Raw genomic sequence first — 18345 nt, 5'->3', positions numbered from 1 at the left:
ACCTGTGCGACAGTGGTAGCTGATCAGAGTTCTTTGATTAAACAGATGTCTATCTCTTCTATCGCCTATTTCTTCTCTTTCTTCTATTTCTCCTTCCGTTTTCTCGCACTTGTTTCTCGCTATTTTCTCTCGTTATCCATACGAACCTACAATATATCGTTCGATCTCATTTTCCTCGCATTCTCCTCTTTCCTAAAGTTCACTCCGGCGTACGAAGACTATGGAAAGTATCAGCCGCCTTCTCCTCGGACGCGTATCCTCATTTTCCAACCGAGCGCTTTTCCATCGTCTTCTACGCTTCTTTTTCCAATCGGTTTAATCCTCACGAATCTGAAAATCTGCAAATTTTCCTAGTTACGCGAAAGCATACTGATTAGCCATACTAATTAATTAGCGTGTAAATGATATTACAGTTTCATTTCAACATTGTTCGCGTCTCGTCTCTTCTATCGTCTTCGTTCCTCCACCTGCATTTTTACAAAACACCAGGGGAGCGCTGAAACGGAATAAACGACAGAATAAATGCAACGACCTGTCGATACTCTCTGTAGCCACTGTGCACGCTTTTTTACGACTTTGCTACGTACCGTTTTTTTTACGATAATATGGTACAACTTTGGAAACGTAACGGGACAAACATGCAGATTCTCTTGCGTTGTAAAGTTTCGCAAAATTTCACGCAAACGAGGATCGGTACAACGGATAATATTATATTAGCGTGTCATCCGTGTCGCACGAAGGCGAAAAGATTTTCGTGTTAGTTGGCGAATACGATTTTCTGACATTTTGATTTTGCCTCGTGAAAGAAATGGAGTTGGTCGATGTACTTCGGATTTTGTTGACGACATTATTTTCGATTTGCGAAGAGGTCGATCGTCAATTACATCGAACAATTTTATCGAACGTTAAAATTACCGATCGTTTCGCTTGGAAATTTTGCGACCCGATTTACGAACGAAGAAAAATGATTCTTTCTCTGTATTTTCTTATGCTGCGTCCAAATCGACCGAAACTGTCCTCCGGCTGTTTCGTCTTCCATACAACAACGAGATATTGTGAAATTAGATATTTTTGCTTAGTTAATGGTCACACGATGTACAAGAAAGTCTGCTCGACAGTGGTGTGCATGATCGTAAAAGTAAACGATGAAAACAGAAATATGTTCAACTCGGGGAAAAGTGTGCGATGCTAACAATAGCGTGATATCTTCAAAACATTTTTAAATTATTACGCAACGCTGAAATTATTAAGACACGCTTTACGCATCATTCGACAAGATATCGTCTTTCGCGCAATTCATTTTCTGTAAGAAATAAACTACGATCGGATAAGTTAATTGTACGCGTTACGAAACAACGTGTTACATCGTTACACGTAAAACCATTGCTTCGCTTGCGTTTTCACAATTTTATTCTTCGGGTGTCGTTCTTCTCGGGTTCTTTGACAGGTTGACCTTGTTGAAATTGTTCGTTTCAAACGAAACATAAAATCGAGTTGACAAATTTCAATCTCTCAACCATCAGTCTCCAAATATCGCTTTCCAACAGATTCCACGTCGAGTCCACAGGGTCGATTTTATAATAAAAAGATTTCTACGGAATAAAAGTTTGAAAGTGAAACAATTTTTCTAGTAAAATTGTACGCTTTGTCCTAAACGCAGAGTGAGAGATTTAAATTTTCGACTAGTCTGACGTTAGAAAATATTTTACTCGACCAGAGCAATCGAAATTGAAACGTTGCATAAATTCCGTTATAAAATTCATCTAGACTTTCTCTGACATTGGATTCCGTGAAAAATGAAATTTCCCATCGATGTACTGGATTTAAGCGTATAACGAAACGTGCGATTCTCGTATAACGGAACGACGCTTTTATAGATTTGCACCTGTGCACGACACTACGTTGTTCTTTGGTGTCAAGTGTAACGCCTATCGAGCGCGAAGGTGCAGAAGAATGTATTAAATATGAGCATTCTATAGTTAACTGTTAGTGGAACACGTTGGAATTGCAAAGTTTTACGTGTGCAATTTATAATACAAAACGATGCATATTTACTATGTTTAACCGAACTGTTGTATCCGTTTAATTATTTTATTTTATGCTAATGCCATTCGTGTCGCTCTATTAACGCATATATATACGACATTTTGTCGAATAAATAACGATGAATTTTAATCGTTACTTTCACTATTATTACATTGTATATATATATAGCATACAGTAGCTTAATTGCAATTTTAAAGGAATTATTCTTCCACTTATTTATATATATATATATATATATATATATATATATATATATATATATATATATATATAGCATACAGTAGCTTAATTGCAATTTTAAAGGAATTATTCTTCCACTTATTTATATATATATATATAGCATACAGTAGCTTAATTGCAATTTTAAAGGAATTATTCTTCCACTTATTTCATCGTTCCTTCTTTCTGTTGTTCTATCTGTATTATAATTACGCATAGGATCCTAAACATCGTCGATATATATACAATGTAATTATCATAATTTTATGTAATTAAACGATACTCGCTTAGAAATGTCTATAAAATCATCTCGGCAATAATTTACGCGAGTCATCTAGTTTTATGACTCGACACATAAACCAAGTAAATACAATCGTTTGCTGTGTATTAAATTTCAGTTATTAGCAAGCTAAATGACGTCTTCTCGAATCAAGCGCTAGATTAATCTGCATATATTTACGTAAACGTTTGTAAACGTGTTTCGTTACCTATTATTACATTTGTCACACGCAACGACTCGTTTCATTTCCTTTTCGATACGTTTCAACCGTCTATTTCCATTCTATTCCACTGCGATAAAACCCCTCGGTTTTGCCATACTTCGAAAATAATAATCATGCAAGAACAATAATAATTGTATATCAGATTTTACATTTATCAGACATTGCTTTCCTTGGTACGTATTTTCTTAATTTAAGGATAGTCGCGACAGCATCAGATCGGATCAAAAACTCGACGTATTATCGAAACTGTTAATTAATTATGCTGTAAAACGTTGGAATTAAATCGCATGAAAAATCGAAGGATTTCTCGCGATTATCTTCCTCGGATCGCGGATCACGCGAGCACTTATTTTTCAGTATTTCAAACTGACAATCTTTTCACTTCAATGATTCAAGCTTTTTTTTTTTGTTTTATAGGAAATGATACGCCAGATCGATCGATGCGTCATAAACACTTCTGCATAACTCGTCTTTTTTTAATAAAAGTTTCCATCACCTGAACTATAATTACACTTAAAGAGAAACAAATACTATAGAGAATACGTGTTAAGACCAGCAAGATTGTTAACACGAATATCTTCACTAGCTACTAAGACTATCTTCTCTAAAAATGGAACTATGTTTAGGTGATATGTCGCATAACGTATGGTAAAAACTTCAAAAAAATCGCGGGAAGTGAATCTACGCTACAAATACGCTACAAATCTACGCTAAGTTACCGAGCAAAGGCACTTCAATTTCTCAGCGATCTGTACATTGGCCAAGAACACGCGCATAATCCTTTAATCGCCAGTAAGCAAAAGACAAGGCCGAAAACGCCATCTTTTTATTCTTGACTTTTGTCTTATCTCAGCTCCAACGATCAACCCCTGAATCTTTTCTACGCCCCGAACACCCTCTATAGTGTCGTGTCCGCATCGCCTCATATAGTGCACCTTACGCGGAATTACCTGACCTTTACCGATAGACAGAACGATATATGCGCGTTTTACACGTTTAGGTGTGACTTTACGATAATCCATTTGAATCCTACGTGTAACAAAGTGGCAGCGCCAAGGACGTGCGATTGTATTTTATTAATATCGCTGTCAATTTCTAACGTCATATACACTCTCGTTCGTAAGCGGATATTAAGACGCCTCGTCTTACCAACTGGCATTATTCGGCACGCAATGGTGTTACTACTGTTATCAACGCTTTAGAAGCTCGAGCTAAAAAGATATTACAATGAAAGCGACGATGAATTCATCCCGCGTCTTATACTTAGACGGTTTGAGACGCGAACGGAATACAATTGAACGCAGCTCGATGTATTGAAAATTTCTCTGAACGATTTACCAGTTTAAAGCAATATCTATGTAGAATGCGCGAGTAATTGGAAGAATATTACGTCTACGTTGTATTTTGTCGCTTGTCATTGTTTTCGTATTATTCGTTAATTCGTTATTATTCGTTATTATTATTTCGTATACGGATCAATAAGAAATATTCGAGTGCAAGCGACAATAAATTCTTCTCGCGTTTTACATTTAGACTTACATTTTAGGTTAGGTTAGGCGTTTTACATTTAGGTTTACGACGCATACGGAATACGATTCGACGCAGTTTGATGTATTGAAAATTACTCAGATTTATCGGTACGAAATATTTATGTAGAGTATTATGTCTACGTTACGTTTTCTTGCTTGTAATTGTTTCCGTATTATTGTTGTTGAAACACGAACTGACAGAAGAAGGTAGAATCACATGAAGACGCGCGTGTTTCGCTACCCGAAAATTCTCTCGTCCGAACAGTCGCATCTCCAATGTGGCGATCGAGAATACGTAGAAAATGTAGGAAAAAGAAATTTGGTTTGATTATATACGGTTATCGATCGTTGATATAAAATCGGATATATCGACTGTTTACAGTTGAAGGAATAAAAGGAATTAATATATTTCCGTATGGAACCTGCACGAATCTCATTGATAGTTTAGTTAAAATGAATCGTGGATAAACGAACTTTCAAATTACATAACCTACATGTCTTAATACGTTAATCGATGGAAATTACTTGTTTGACATTTCAACGTGATTAAAGGGTTGATCTATGCAAAATTATCGCAAAAGAAATCCTAGTACAGGAAAGTTTCTAAGCTGTAACTTTCTTTTTCGTGCAAGGTCGCTACAAATCAAGCGAATCATACTTTCTAAGGGAGAACTTTATTAATCCTCGCTCGTACAACTACAAACGTATCAAAAAAGAAAAAAGAAGAAAAAACTGTTAATATAAAAATCCTTAACGGTATTAAATTTCGTTTATGTAACGACAAATAAACGTATTAAAGATTCATCAAGATACAAAAATTGTTGGCAGTGTCAGTGCGTAGTACTATGTACACCATTCACGCAATTCGCTCTTCTAACGTTTTAGCAACAATTACTGTACTATTGGAATGGACTAGTGTCAGAAAATTCGGAAGGACGATTAGCCAAAATAACGTTGGAAAAAGTCGTTTAACGCTCAACTGGTCTCGTTAGATTAGAAATGGTCGTAGTAGTTTCACTTGGATCGTTTAATTTTACTTTCTGTTATACGCGCAATACTCGATAAAAATTATCGATAAATCTTTAGCATATAAAATTAAATGATCTAAATGAAATTCTAGCAGCCACTTGTACAATACAACGATATTAGTTAAGAGTTGACGCAAGAGCTACCAACGCAGTCAAAACAACTGGTTTGTAATTTAAAAACAAAAACTACTCCAATTTGTCCAAGATTTTCTCTAGTTTTTCTCTACAGATTCTTTATACAGTTTCTTGTATAACTTTCCGTAGCTCCCTTTCATTACAAACTCCAGCAAGTTCGTTTCAAATTTTGTACCAAATACGCTGCTGGTGTGGTAAATTTTTGTCAAAAACTTGTCATTTTTCTCACTTCGGTCGGTGCGTTAACAACTGTCGGTGCATTATTAAGGGTCGATAGACTGGATGCTTAGAAATCGTCGGTGGTAAGACTTAGAGAAACGTACCAGACGACGCGCGTTAATCTGCCCTCGAAACAGAGTTACTTCTGTGAACGCAATTAAAAAGAGTAGAGACTCGTTTCGCCTGTCACAACTCTCAGAAATACTCTGCTCTGGATATTTTACATATTTTTCTACAATATATCAATTCTGCGCATCCTCAAATGGCCTTAAACAGCTACGTACCCCGCAATCTAATTCCAACACGCGAGACGAGAAATGGCCAAAGCGTTAAATCGACGAAACGATGCCAAACCTCTCAACGCTATCGTACACAACCATCGACCGCCAGTAGCTCCAACGTAGGAAATTTTGGTTAACCGACAGAGATATCTCGAAGAAACCCTACTTGAACCATCCATGCGTCTTGTGAGCATGAACAGCAACAGGTACTGGATAAGGTTTGGGAACGTGGTAAGGCACTGCCACGTGAACAGGATAGGGCCTGTCCACGTGGACCACCTTTTCGTACGGAACCGGATACGGTTTGGGTACTGGAACAGGAACGGCTACTGGTCGATCCACTGGCACGTGGATTGGCCTGTCGAACGGTACTGGCACTGGTCTATCGACGTGCACGATCTTCTCCACGTGGACCGGATACGGTTTTGGCACGGGAACAGCCACTGGCACGGGAACAGGACGATCCACAGGAACTGGGACCGCTCGATCGACTGGTACAGGCACCGCCACGTGCTTCGTCACGGGGACTGCGACTGGAACCGGATGCGGCACTGGCTGAGGCACAGCGACTGGAACCGGATGCGGCACTGGCTGCGGCACAGCGACTGGAACCGGATGCGGCACTGGCTGAGGCACCGGTACTGGAACTGCGGCTGTTGAAATAAAGAAGAGATTTCAGTCAGAGTTTGGTCAGTTGTTTGGCGTCTTCTTGCGACCAGACGCGATCCAGCTCCGTTTCCGGATTTTGTATATCGGTTGTACTCGCGTTGATATCCGGACACAGCGCTACCTCTATATTCGCTGGTTTGTACGAGAATTGAGGCGAGAACCGAGAACTCAATGCGTCAATGTATTAACGAATTGAATTAGTAAATTAGATATTTACGCAGATCTGTACGACTCGATGCATCGTGGTCTTCGGATGTTTCGTTCGTCAGAACGCCATGCGCGCGAATATTTATCCGCGATGACTATGACCTAAGAATGGGATTTAAACACCGTGTTGCGTGTTCTACGAGAGGATGCATTTATCGCAGCTTGAAAATACGCGAATAATTTCTTCCTGACGATTTAGCAATTAATTGTACAATAACAAAATATTTAACGCGCCAAATTGCACCAAGTGTGCTAAATATCGCGCGATCGAATGGAATGGTTACAGAGAGGCAGAGGAAGAAGACGCAGGAAGTCCCTCTCGTCGTCGATTCTAATTCGTATTCGACGTTTAAATTCCATCGCTTGCTCAAAGCCACGTTCTAAACGACGAATGGTGTTACTAATAATCTTTTCTTTCGTAATTTCGACACACGCTTTTACCATTGCTCAAGGGCGTTATCAAGAATTTCTCTTTGACGACCGTGTATCCCATTTCGGACATGGACTTAGCAATGGTAATAACGCGATCGAATTTCTTATCATTACGCATACAAGGTAATCGCTTATTGCATCGACGTTTCTCTCACAAATAATCAACGATAAGAGTAAAGGTATAGCGAGCATGACAGTGTACGCGAATTTCTTGCTTCCGCGATATTTTTAGAAAAACTAAGGTGACCATCGGTTTTTCAAACGAAGTACTACATGTCGTTTTGTATCTCGCGAAAGAAATCTCGTCAATAAACATTCAACCGCGCGACATGAATATGACAAATAAATTAGATATTTCGTAATATTGTGTCTACCTGTATCGATTATCGTACTTTGTGTTAATTAATTTCAAATCAATGATTCCTGTATCTTACTATAATTTGTAGTTAATATCGTGATCAGCGTGCCGTTAATTTTCAATATAATTAAAACACAGTAAACTAGTAAGTAAAGTACTAACGAGCTGCGTGCGCTACAGGTAGCGGTGGCGGAGGTGCTACAGGCGCGATCACGGACTCCAAGTGTCCACCCACGTCCGGAAGAGAAGGCTCGAAGACAGGCGCCGGTTCAGGATGACCGTACGGATGATCGGGTACACCATATTCCAAATTTACGAGTCCTCTCTTGTCGTGTCTCTTCGACGCAACAGGCTTAGTCTTCTCGTGCTTATCAACGATAATTGCCGCACTGACCGCCAGGAACAACGACAGGACCTGCGAACGAACGGGATATCGTGTGAATGGTGAACGAAGAACGTAGAAGAAAGAGAAATAAACAGAAAAGTTCTATCCTATTTTACAAACACAACAAGCTCATACTGTTGAAACTTCACTGTTGATACGAAAATTGTTCAAACCACACAACAATCCTTCGATCACTTATTCGCAGCTAATTTAACCACCGAGTACTTTATCACCGTCCAAAACGAATTTCGCTGTTTTACGAAAAAGCAACGAAACACAGTGGCAGTAGAAACGAATAAAATTGCAAGAACGATAAAAGTAAATAAACTAAATAGACGAAGGATAAATGAAAGAGAAGAGAGAAGAGAAAAGAACGAACGAAACAATACCAAAATAATCTTCATGATCGATTCTCGAGACGCTCCCTAAATCCTAGCTCGCAACTACGAGGCCGAAGGAAAACTGCGTTCGCTCGCTATCGGTGACCCCCATAAGTATTTATAGGGCATGCACAGGTGACACATCGCAATAGGAAGGAACCGTCGTTGTCTTGGTTCGAACTCAATGGACTTTCGCTGCGTCCAATCCTGGGTGATGGCCAAATAGCGGTCGTGACCGCTTTTCTTTCGTTTACGCATAACGAGCATGACTATGTGCATAACACTGGACGAGACGGTATCATCCGTCATTCACATATTAGAACGAACGTGAACAATTTCGCGTGACGAGGTATCCGTCTTCGAGATCGTTCAGATAGCCGAGCGACGGCTAGGTGAAAATTGTCTACGTGAACATTCAAATTAATAAGAATAGCGATGCGCCAAATCGTGACACGGTTCTATAGCAACCTGGTTATGCGGTTGAAGCGTAGTTTCGTGACATTTTTGTTTCATATCCTGGCGGAAGCGTGGCTGCGCTCGTAGACAAAAGGGAATACAAATGTGTCTTTCACGTAAGCGTGAGACGCGCGTTAGGAAAAGACGCTTCACGTTATAGCTGAACGTGCGTATCGTGGAACAATTCGACGAGTTTAGTTCGTAAGAACGAATCGATGATTAACGAGGATAAGTCAAAGAGAGTTACAGCGATGCGAAAACAAGTCGGTTGTAAGGTTCGTTTGTTCAAGGCGTTATCTGCAAGCGAACAAATGAAATTTGAAAATTTGTCGCGTACGGCGCGATAATTTTTGAATAAGCTTGTTCGTACACAGAACTGTTTTTATTTAATAATTAATTCGGTACCGCGTGAACGGTTAATCATTAAAAATTAACGTTACTAGTGATAAAAGTTAATCAAATAATAAATCACTTGCTTCGTGTAAGCGTATCGATACGACTTGAGACCTTGTACTTGACGAACCAACGACTCGCTTGGTTAATTGAAAGTTAATTGAAGTTGTCTAACTTGACCGTCAGGTATTTCGTCATTGTAGGGCTAATACGTACGTACTACAAGCCTGTTATGCGCTCACCGGCGTTCATAACGATGAATAATGGATGAAAGGTAGTGGCCGGCATTAGAAGTAGCTCGTACGTATTAGAAAATGAAAGTTAAGAAAGTTCGCGGATGCGGCCAACGCGGAAACAAACCAGCGACACTGGTGCAAGAAACGGACCAGCCGGTTTCGTTGATCTCGTTGGCCGAGTAAAGGCGACAGCTCCGCGTTACAGAAACCGAAGAATGCTATGCGTTCACCGATTCTAAATCGTGACACGAATTGCGATTCGCTCAACTTCAGCAAGCTTTATGTATTTTTACGACCATACGAAGATCGTGTCGATGAAACGATTTCACGGAGAACATACGCTGCCGCTTATAAGTATTAAAACTTGAAGATCGCAGAGAAATTTGTCTATCGTTTGCGCAACGGCAATTTCTTCAAACGGAATTTTATTTTCGATAGGCTGTCGATCGATCCTACGACGTATAGTTGTGTCTCTTCGTGTTTCATTAACAGCGTGTTGCGCTTTGTTATGGCGCGACGTTTCGTGGACGTTCCGGTTCACTTTCTCAGGGCAGACCTGCAAGGAGAAAAAGAGAATTACGCGATTGAAAACCGCAGGATCACAAATACTTGATTCGATCATCGTGAAAGTTTAATATCTAAAAAAGTAAACCTAAAGTCTACAATAAATCTTGCGTCGGTCGAAGTGTCTTTTTATTTGATTTTGGGAAACCCCGTGGTCTAGTGATAGACGTTTCAATTCGACGAAACACTTGGAGTAAAGATATGAGATCAGTGCTACGCGTGGCCATCGAATACAGCGTCAACGTGAACCAGATTCGTTATAGTAAGTATTTAACAACTTTCTTCACCGGAAATACAAAACTCGCCAATCAACAAGGTCGAGTTCCTGATCCTATCAAACACGGGAACCTGACTTGGACCATCCGGAACTATCGATCTGTTTACCTCGACAAACGGCGAATATATAAAGCTAACGCTTTTCTCGATTTGACGAACAGTTCCTCCTCAACGAGACCACAATGTCTATGATCTCGGTAAGAAACATAAATCAGCAAGTATCATAAGTAAACCGCGGATATTTAAGCATTAGACGAAATACATAATACATAATATATAACGTATATACATATAGACGTGTCAAAATGTACAGAATACGCATAATATACAAAAATATATAATATATCTAAAGCGCTTATTATAATATTTAATGATCTCTAGTCTCTAAGTAAATTCCAGTTTCTTAACAACGTCCATCCGCAGTTATATGACAAAATCTTTAATTGGCGATCTATTCGTCGAACTATTATCTCTGTAAGGCTATATAATCTGATATATTATATTATATGCACGAGTATTAACTCCTTGGCGCTGGATACGACGCTAATATTTATATCTGATTAAAAAATATAACCTATATAAGAGATTTGGTTCTCCCGCCGAATATTATAACGAGTATTTCGCATTGAATATTTTATATACAGAATGTAACGAAGAATCGTGATACAACTCTTCGTTTTCGAAAAAATCGACTATGAAATTGCGTTACGTGCGCTTGAAAAGTAACGACAGTCAAGTGGGCGGAATTCATAGTTGATTTTCTCGAAAACGAAGGCTTGTATCGGCAATCGTCGTCATTCTACATTTTCCACTTACTTTTCCACGGAGAATCACCGCCTTTCGACTTGCACCACGATTTTCGGTACACCCTGTATGTTGTTCATACGTGTAATTTATATAATTCATAATTATATATAATCTAAAATCCTTGCAAACAGAACAGTCAGTCATTTCAATCTGTAAATGCAATTATCTCAAAGAATTGCTGGTTATTCGGAAAATGTTTCAAACAGAACACGTAATTTAGTAGAAGGTAGTAATTTAGTACAATTACCTTTTTCGTACAATCCATTTTACATCATGTAGCATTGAGAGGTGCAATTCGTAATACGTGTACTCGGCACAAAGTTCCAGAAACGTTTCTCGGTCCTCTAATTGTTATTATTTATTTATTTTTTATTAATGATCGATAGTCATTAACGACCACAAATTAAATTATGTAAGTAAGTACAGTCACTACGTGACTCGTTAATATTTTATGTATACGTACCTACAGGTGTCTACGTGTGCGTATAAAGTACGTATAGGTGTTATAACACGTACTACAGTAATTATACAATTAGTGTTGTTGACTACGATGTTTTATCGAATACTGCTTCCATGATGAAACATAGGACTTTGTTATTTTCTTCTGTTCTTTCTAAGCTTCCATATTGTGGCCGTCAAATATTGGCAACAATGTTTAGTACAATTTACTTTAACTCACTTTGCTAACCTCTTTGCTTAAAAAAAGATCAGAAACGTTTGAGACCGATCAGTAAACACAAACACGTCCGATGAATTGCGATTCTTTGATCATTCCTGGATCCGAGCCAAGTACGCTAAGAAATCCGCAACACCGTGTTAAACAAACGTGATAGATTCGTGGTAACAGCGAGCCAACCATTTCCTGTCATTCGACGGTTCAAACAATCAAACTAAAGGTAGACAACGTCAGGATAAAGTTAAAGTTACTAACGAGTCGATAAACTTGGAATCATTTGATTTTTCAATTGGTGAGTTAGATATCTCTAAATTTATGAGAAGAACTTGCGTTGAAATTGCGTTGTCAAGAAGTGTAAAGATACAAAGCACGAGGAAATGAAAAAGAATTGGATTGACTTTAAACGATTATAAAGTAATTTTGTAAAAACATTGAATTTCAGCTGTTCCTAATACTTTGCTGTGGCTACGCGCTAACTGCAGAAACAAACGATACGAAACAAAGTAAACGGGGAATACCAGAAGCTGGCGGATGGGTTGGAATACCAAATTCTCATGGGTACGGTCATGGACAACCATGGTTAGGTGATCCAGGTTGGAAAGGGCTCAAATTTCCTCCCTTTAACTTAGCTCATGAAGGGTAATGATATCATAAATTCGTAATTCATATTTTTAACTTTCGATTGGAATCATCTTTGACTTGAAATCTCTAGAATGACGATGCTTACGTTTTGTGATTGATAGATTGCATGGCGGATTATCATACGGTAGAGTACCTGCTATTTCTTTACCAATTGGGGGGGCCAATTTGTTGAAAACGTTTCCGGTATACATAACGAAACACGTGGTTCTGGAAAGACCAGTTCCTGTTCCACAGCCAGTTTACATCGAGAAACCGTATCACGTGCCAGTTCCGATCGAAAAGATCATTCACAGACCGGTCCCGGTTCCCATTCCGATACACGAGGTAAGGAAACATCCCTAAATTCTTTTACCTCGCGTTTCGTTTTCCAAACGATATTTTCGTTCTATATTCGCTTAACAATCTTTTTGAAATCCATATTTTACCCTATATTTTCAAAACGTGGTATGAACAAATTTTATTCTATATTTTCGACTTATTCTTACCTCTCCGGTTGTACTACAGTTTCGAAATCACTCTGTATGCTACTGTCCAACTAAAGGTTAACCTTTGTAATCCCTCCTAAACGGTCCACATTCCATCTAACTACTTTCATTCACAGAATTTACCTCTCAAAACAGGTAATTCATCTTTGAAATCTACTTATCCATAGGCAGTTCCGGTCCCGGTGGAACGCCCAATTGCAATACCGGTGAAGCACCCCGTGGCGGTGCCAGTACAACAACCGTATCCAGTACCGGTAAAGCAAGCGTTTCCAATACCGGTCCCGGTTCCAGTTCCGATTCCGGTCCATCCAGCTCCGATCCCGCTGATTGGCGCTGGTCCGGTTGGCTCACCGGCATACGACGGTAGAGGTTATGGCGGTGGTCACTTTTATCCTGTGTTGCATGGCCACGGGCTGCATGGCCATCCGTTGCCCGCGCAGTTCGTTCATGGTTTTGGCGCCGGTTTTGGACACGGTTTCGGCCACGAGTACGGTCACGGCCACGGTTACGACTATCCACATGCGTACGCTGCCGACTTCGGTCATGGACACGAACACAAAAAGCGAAGCAAGAATTGAAGCGCCGATTCTCAAGAGAGAGGCTCTTTAACCCCTTAACTTTTTCGCGACGAATTTTCTTCCAACGATAAAGGCAATAATAATTTGTACTGTAGTATACATTGAACTAGATAAAACATATCTTTGAAACTGGGATATATAGTCCCAGTCAGTCTTTGAGATCAGTTTCCTCCAATTTCAAAATGATAGATAGGATGTTTTAATTAACATAATTCAAAAGGGTAGAATGTATTAACATTCGTTTGTTACAATGAACTGAGGCTTGTTAATATATAATTAACTTGGAGGAATTATGTATGAAAGTTTAAAAAATAAGTGCTATTGCATTTGTTAAAAGCTCCAAGTTTTGTTAATTTAATATAGTACTTTTAAATAAGTATTCTGTGAAAGAGTGAGGACTTGTTGTAGATAATATGTCTCATGTATTTATATACATTGACACGTAATTAAGTAACGATATCGAAGATTATAGTTTTGAGGTGGTATGGTGATAGGTGCGTAAGAAACTACTCTTGGTGTTTTTACGAATAACAGTTTATTAGAACTAATCAACAATCAGAGTTAACAATTAATAATCAACAATTACACTTAACAGACAACAGGTAACAACTAACAAATAACGATAGACACCGAGATGTCATTCGACGCGTTACTATCAAATAGGACCGAGGAGTTACACATTTAATGACGCAAGACAGACTGACTCTGCTTTTGTTTCGGATCGCGCAGATTCTTCCCTTCGTAGCCCATCGATATCCCCACTAGCGTGCATTCATTAGATGTGCCGCCAGTGCTGGCACGTGTATGCTCTTCCGAGAATTCGGCGGAAAGAGTGTGAAGATATCGATGGTTCATTGGGCACGTCGGTGTTGCGCTTTGGCGGCGTCGCGCTTTGTATCCGGAGCCGTTGAAAAGTTCCCTGGCCCGTGCCGCCACAGTTTATAATTTTAGAATCAAGACAGAACAGTTTTTGTTATAGTTAAGGAAAAATATTTGTCAACTTACTATTCTTCTTTTTTGTTCTATCCCTCTTGCTTTTCAAAATACACACTGTCGAGGTACACACGCATTTAACATTTAAGTACAATGTAGTACCAATAATTTTGTATATTACAATGATTTTATATGATAATTTTGTAAAGATACAAATACCGATGTTAAAAATATATTAATTTCTCGTATGTGTTCTAATAAATCTCCGAGCCCTCCTTATGCCTCCTCTATATCTACATACAGTCACATACATGGCTTATTCCTGTGACAGCGTCTCTCAACTATACGTTCTACGCGTATAAGGTACGCGGAGTTGTATATTGCGTTTCAATATAACAATAAAATTTCATTACTAGAAATAATTAATCAGATTATACGTAAACAGCAGAAATTTTCGACATAATCGTAACAGGTATTTCAAGTAGTCTTTCTTTACCTCGAATAAATGTCATAAAATACAAGAAATTCGACCAAGAGAAGTTGAGAGATACTTTTCGTGTCACCATCGGCAGGTCATCGGTTGGACGCGAACTGAGACGTCCTGTCAATTTTGTGTAATCAGAAAACAGCTGATCAAAGTTATTCAAGTGTGAATAATAATGAGAACTACGAGACTTACGAGTTTCGCGTGGAATTTTGGAAATTAAATGACGAATTCACGTTATGGTACATACTTTTTTTGTCCGTCTTTTGATACGTCTTTAAAGAATTCCACGCAGATACAAATCGATGTTTGCACCGCAAAGAGCGTCGTGAGGAGGGGCCACGTTAAATGTTCACATGTAAGTACAATTTGTTTACTTGATCATTAACAACGACTGTTTAAGGACTTGATTTAATCATCGTTCATTTACGATTGAGCTGTTTAAAAGTGAAAGACGCGGTGCATAAAATGGAAGCTGAGGTTATGTTTCATCTTTGAGAACTCTTCGTGTAAACAGTTTATTAGCAGAGTAATGTCTAATTTTATGTGTTGCAGTAATTAAGTACAAATCGTAGGATTTTTACAAACGCAAAATGCTAACGCTAGAGGATTCAGAATGCAAAGATTTTTCAAAAACCGCAATGGGAAATGAAGAAACTAACGAGAGAAGAAACGATGGAGAAAGCTATGAAAAAGATAAATATCCAATATCGAATGGAGAAATATTAAGAACAGCGCTCCTTTCCGCGGAAGATGATGACGATGACATTGGATCACAAGAAGACGACGTATCCTCTGAACTTCTGTCCATTGAAAATGATTCAGAAGTCACTAGTGAATCCACTGTCAGTGACTGGGATGACTTGAGAGCGGATTCACCTTTGTCGTATGTTACTTCTGTATCTAATAATAAAGAGTTTATAATAATAACGCAGTTGGAATCGGACAATGCATTAATGACAAAGAAATTAAATAATGAACGTTCTTTGGCTAACAAAAAGTCTAAATCTCGACATCGCTCTAAGCGACATAATAAAGTTTTATTGTTGAGAAAACTGATACCGAAGCATGAACCAATAGTTGAAATAAAAGAGGAAGAACATTCAATCATTTCTACCGACGTAGACGAACGTGTGCCAGCCATGGAAGAAATAGATTACGAAGAGTCTTCTATGGATCAGCAAAATATTCTGGATTCCAAAGATAATGCTGGCTGGTTACAAAGCTTCAGACCTTTGCCGTTATATTACACTGAAAGAGGTAAACCTTATTTAAAATGTCCAGCGTGTGGTGCAATGTTTTTCACTTCAAACTCATTCCAAAAACACTTACACTCACATGTGTACAAGGAAGATGATACTTTTGTATGTTCCTTTTGTAATTACACAAATACAGAGCCTGGTATGTTATTTAATCATCTATCTAAACATCAGGACCAATGTGAGTTTTGTAACGAAAACTTAATGCGTAAAAATAATTTCGAAAAACATTGGGACATACGAGCATCGAACTTCACTATGAAAAGAGATCATCGAGGAAGATTCGTATGTACTCTCTGCAAACTAGTATTTGATTTGTTACCACAGTTAGAAAAGCATTGGTTTAAGCATGCATGTAAAAGAGAAAGAACTTATCAATGTAAGGAATGTAGTGGATTATACGAAAGCAGAGAGACCCTAAATAATCATAAATGCATGAAGTGTCCTGTTTGTGGTAAAGTTTATGATAGTTTGCATCGATTAAAAGCGCATACAATGTGGACAAAGCATAACTTAAAGTGTCCAATTTGTTCTTACGAATTTATTCTCGCTATGGACCATGAAAAGCATTTAGCGTTGCATAGACAAACATATAGTTCTATGAAAAATTACGAGTACTGCTTACAGGCAACAGATGGCAAGACATTCCAGTGCAATCTTTGTGACAAAATATTTTATGCCTTACCTTCTTTAGTCTTGCATCTTCAAGAAGATCACGACATAGTAAATGTCAAGAAGGAAATAAAAGATGATTGCAATGAAGAGCAAAAGGAGGAGTCAGTCAGAGATATGATACTCCGTGAATTAAGAAACGAGTCTGCAAATTATACTAGTGGAAATAATAATGTATCCTTAGCAAACAATAAAATTGGACTGCAGAACGCGCTATAAGTATAAATTGCAACTTTTAGATGACGGGTATAAAAGTAAGTCGTACAAGGTCTGAAGACGATTGCTAAAAATTATTCGTAATAATGAAACGTGCCGTTGCTATAAGTCACTTTGTAGTATATATTAAACACAATTAAATACGACTGGCAACAAATAATTTATAAATTATCGATAAATGCATTCGATCATATCTGATCAAAAAGTTCTGAAATAAACTCGCCTCTCTTTCTCTCGAGAATAAACATATATCTGTATATTTTTTTAGCAATCATGTAAAATACAGAATCATCACACTCACCTCTACTCGACATACTCATATGATCGCAAAGTAAATGATATTACTTTAAAAAATATAATTAAGACCCTCATGTAACTCCTCCGATAATATATTGAACTTTTTGGATCAGATAGTAAACGTAATTTTTTAGCAATTTATTAAAGTAATGTAATCACGTCGTGAATTTTTTATGTTTTGTATTAGAAGAGAAATGTAACGTTAAGTTATCGTGACATTTACATTTGGCTGTATCATGTCTGCCCCGATGTATTGAAAAAAGCAATACACAGAGCTATCAGTCCTGCTGTAGCGATCTCTAATTAATTATTATTCTACCTTATTATCCTTTGTTATACGCGATTGAACTGGTTTATATATAGCGTTTATTTAAATACATTGATATATTTTTTTTCATATATGTATGTATAGTTACCATTCACATAAGCGTACTGCCTTCAATTGTATCTTAAATATAAACGCATAAAATCTCGGGGGTAAACATGATACAATACAACTTTTAATGGCTGAAAAGTATCTGGAACTCGCTGTTTGTCTTACTTTTATGCGTACTATTAGAATTCGATACAATTATCGACAAATCTTACGGTGTATTAATCGTTTGTAAGTCTGAATTTTGTAGGCCTGTGTAACACCGCACAATAGCTTACATAAAGAATTAGATCTCTTAACTATCTCCTTTGAAAAATAAATATCCATGAATAGTAACATTTCGTTTGTACATGTTATTTTTCTTTCTTTCTTTTTTTTCTTTCTTTCTCTCTCTCTCTTTCTTTCCTTATCAAAGCTAAAATAAGAGTATTATATTTGTAATTTCTTGTGATCAGAGATCAGAGTTCGATCAGCACATAGATGAAAAGTTATATTTCGATAAGGAAATATCGATATTATTTTTAAAAACGACGTTATACCGACGAAACTCTCATCTCTCGAAAGCAAGACTTACGTTATTGTGGAACATGCAATTATTTTGCATTGT

General features: G+C 38.0%; 3 protein-coding genes and 1 long non-coding RNA gene across 4 annotated transcripts; 2 read left to right on the top strand and 2 right to left on the bottom strand.

Moving 5' to 3' along the window:
• Nucleotides 1-5047: 5047 nt before the first annotated feature.
• On the bottom strand, nucleotides 5048-8549 carry LOC143302392 (uncharacterized). Its single transcript, XM_033337716.2, has 3 exons — nucleotides 8401-8549; nucleotides 7789-8041; nucleotides 5048-6613 (listed from the first exon to the last, which is right to left on the bottom strand). The coding sequence occupies exons 1-3, from the start codon at nucleotides 8413-8415 to the stop codon at nucleotides 6123-6125; spliced, it is 759 nt and encodes a 252-aa protein (XP_033193607.1). The 5' UTR covers nucleotides 8416-8549; the 3' UTR covers nucleotides 5048-6122.
• Nucleotides 8550-9774: 1225 nt separating this feature from the next.
• Nucleotides 9775-13639, top strand: LOC117158618 (uncharacterized). Its single transcript, XM_033337713.2, has 4 exons — nucleotides 9775-10513; nucleotides 12242-12438; nucleotides 12543-12765; nucleotides 13094-13639. Exons 1-4 carry the CDS (start codon nucleotides 10499-10501, stop codon nucleotides 13502-13504), a joined length of 846 nt encoding a protein of 281 aa, XP_033193604.1. The 5' UTR covers nucleotides 9775-10498; the 3' UTR covers nucleotides 13505-13639.
• On the bottom strand, nucleotides 11143-12071 carry LOC117158619 (uncharacterized). Its single transcript, XR_013058315.1, has 3 exons — nucleotides 11587-12071; nucleotides 11371-11467; nucleotides 11143-11273 (listed from the first exon to the last, which is right to left on the bottom strand). It is a non-coding gene; the product is annotated as an uncharacterized LOC117158619 (long non-coding RNA).
• Nucleotides 13640-14995: 1356 nt separating the features above from the next.
• LOC117158616 (uncharacterized) lies at nucleotides 14996-18074 on the top strand. The gene is made up of 2 exons (XM_033337711.2): nucleotides 14996-15279; nucleotides 15477-18074. Exon 2 carries the CDS (start codon nucleotides 15515-15517, stop codon nucleotides 17069-17071), a length of 1557 nt encoding a protein of 518 aa, XP_033193602.2. The 5' UTR covers nucleotides 14996-15279; nucleotides 15477-15514; the 3' UTR covers nucleotides 17072-18074.
• The last annotated feature ends 271 nt before the right edge of the window (nucleotides 18075-18345 follow it).

Source organism: Bombus vancouverensis, chromosome 5 (genome assembly GCF_051014615.1).
Source record: "Bombus vancouverensis nearcticus chromosome 5, iyBomVanc1_principal, whole genome shotgun sequence".
Lineage (NCBI taxonomy): Eukaryota > Metazoa > Arthropoda > Insecta > Hymenoptera > Apidae > Bombus > Bombus vancouverensis.
This window is presented reverse-complemented; position numbering and strand designations above follow the sequence as displayed.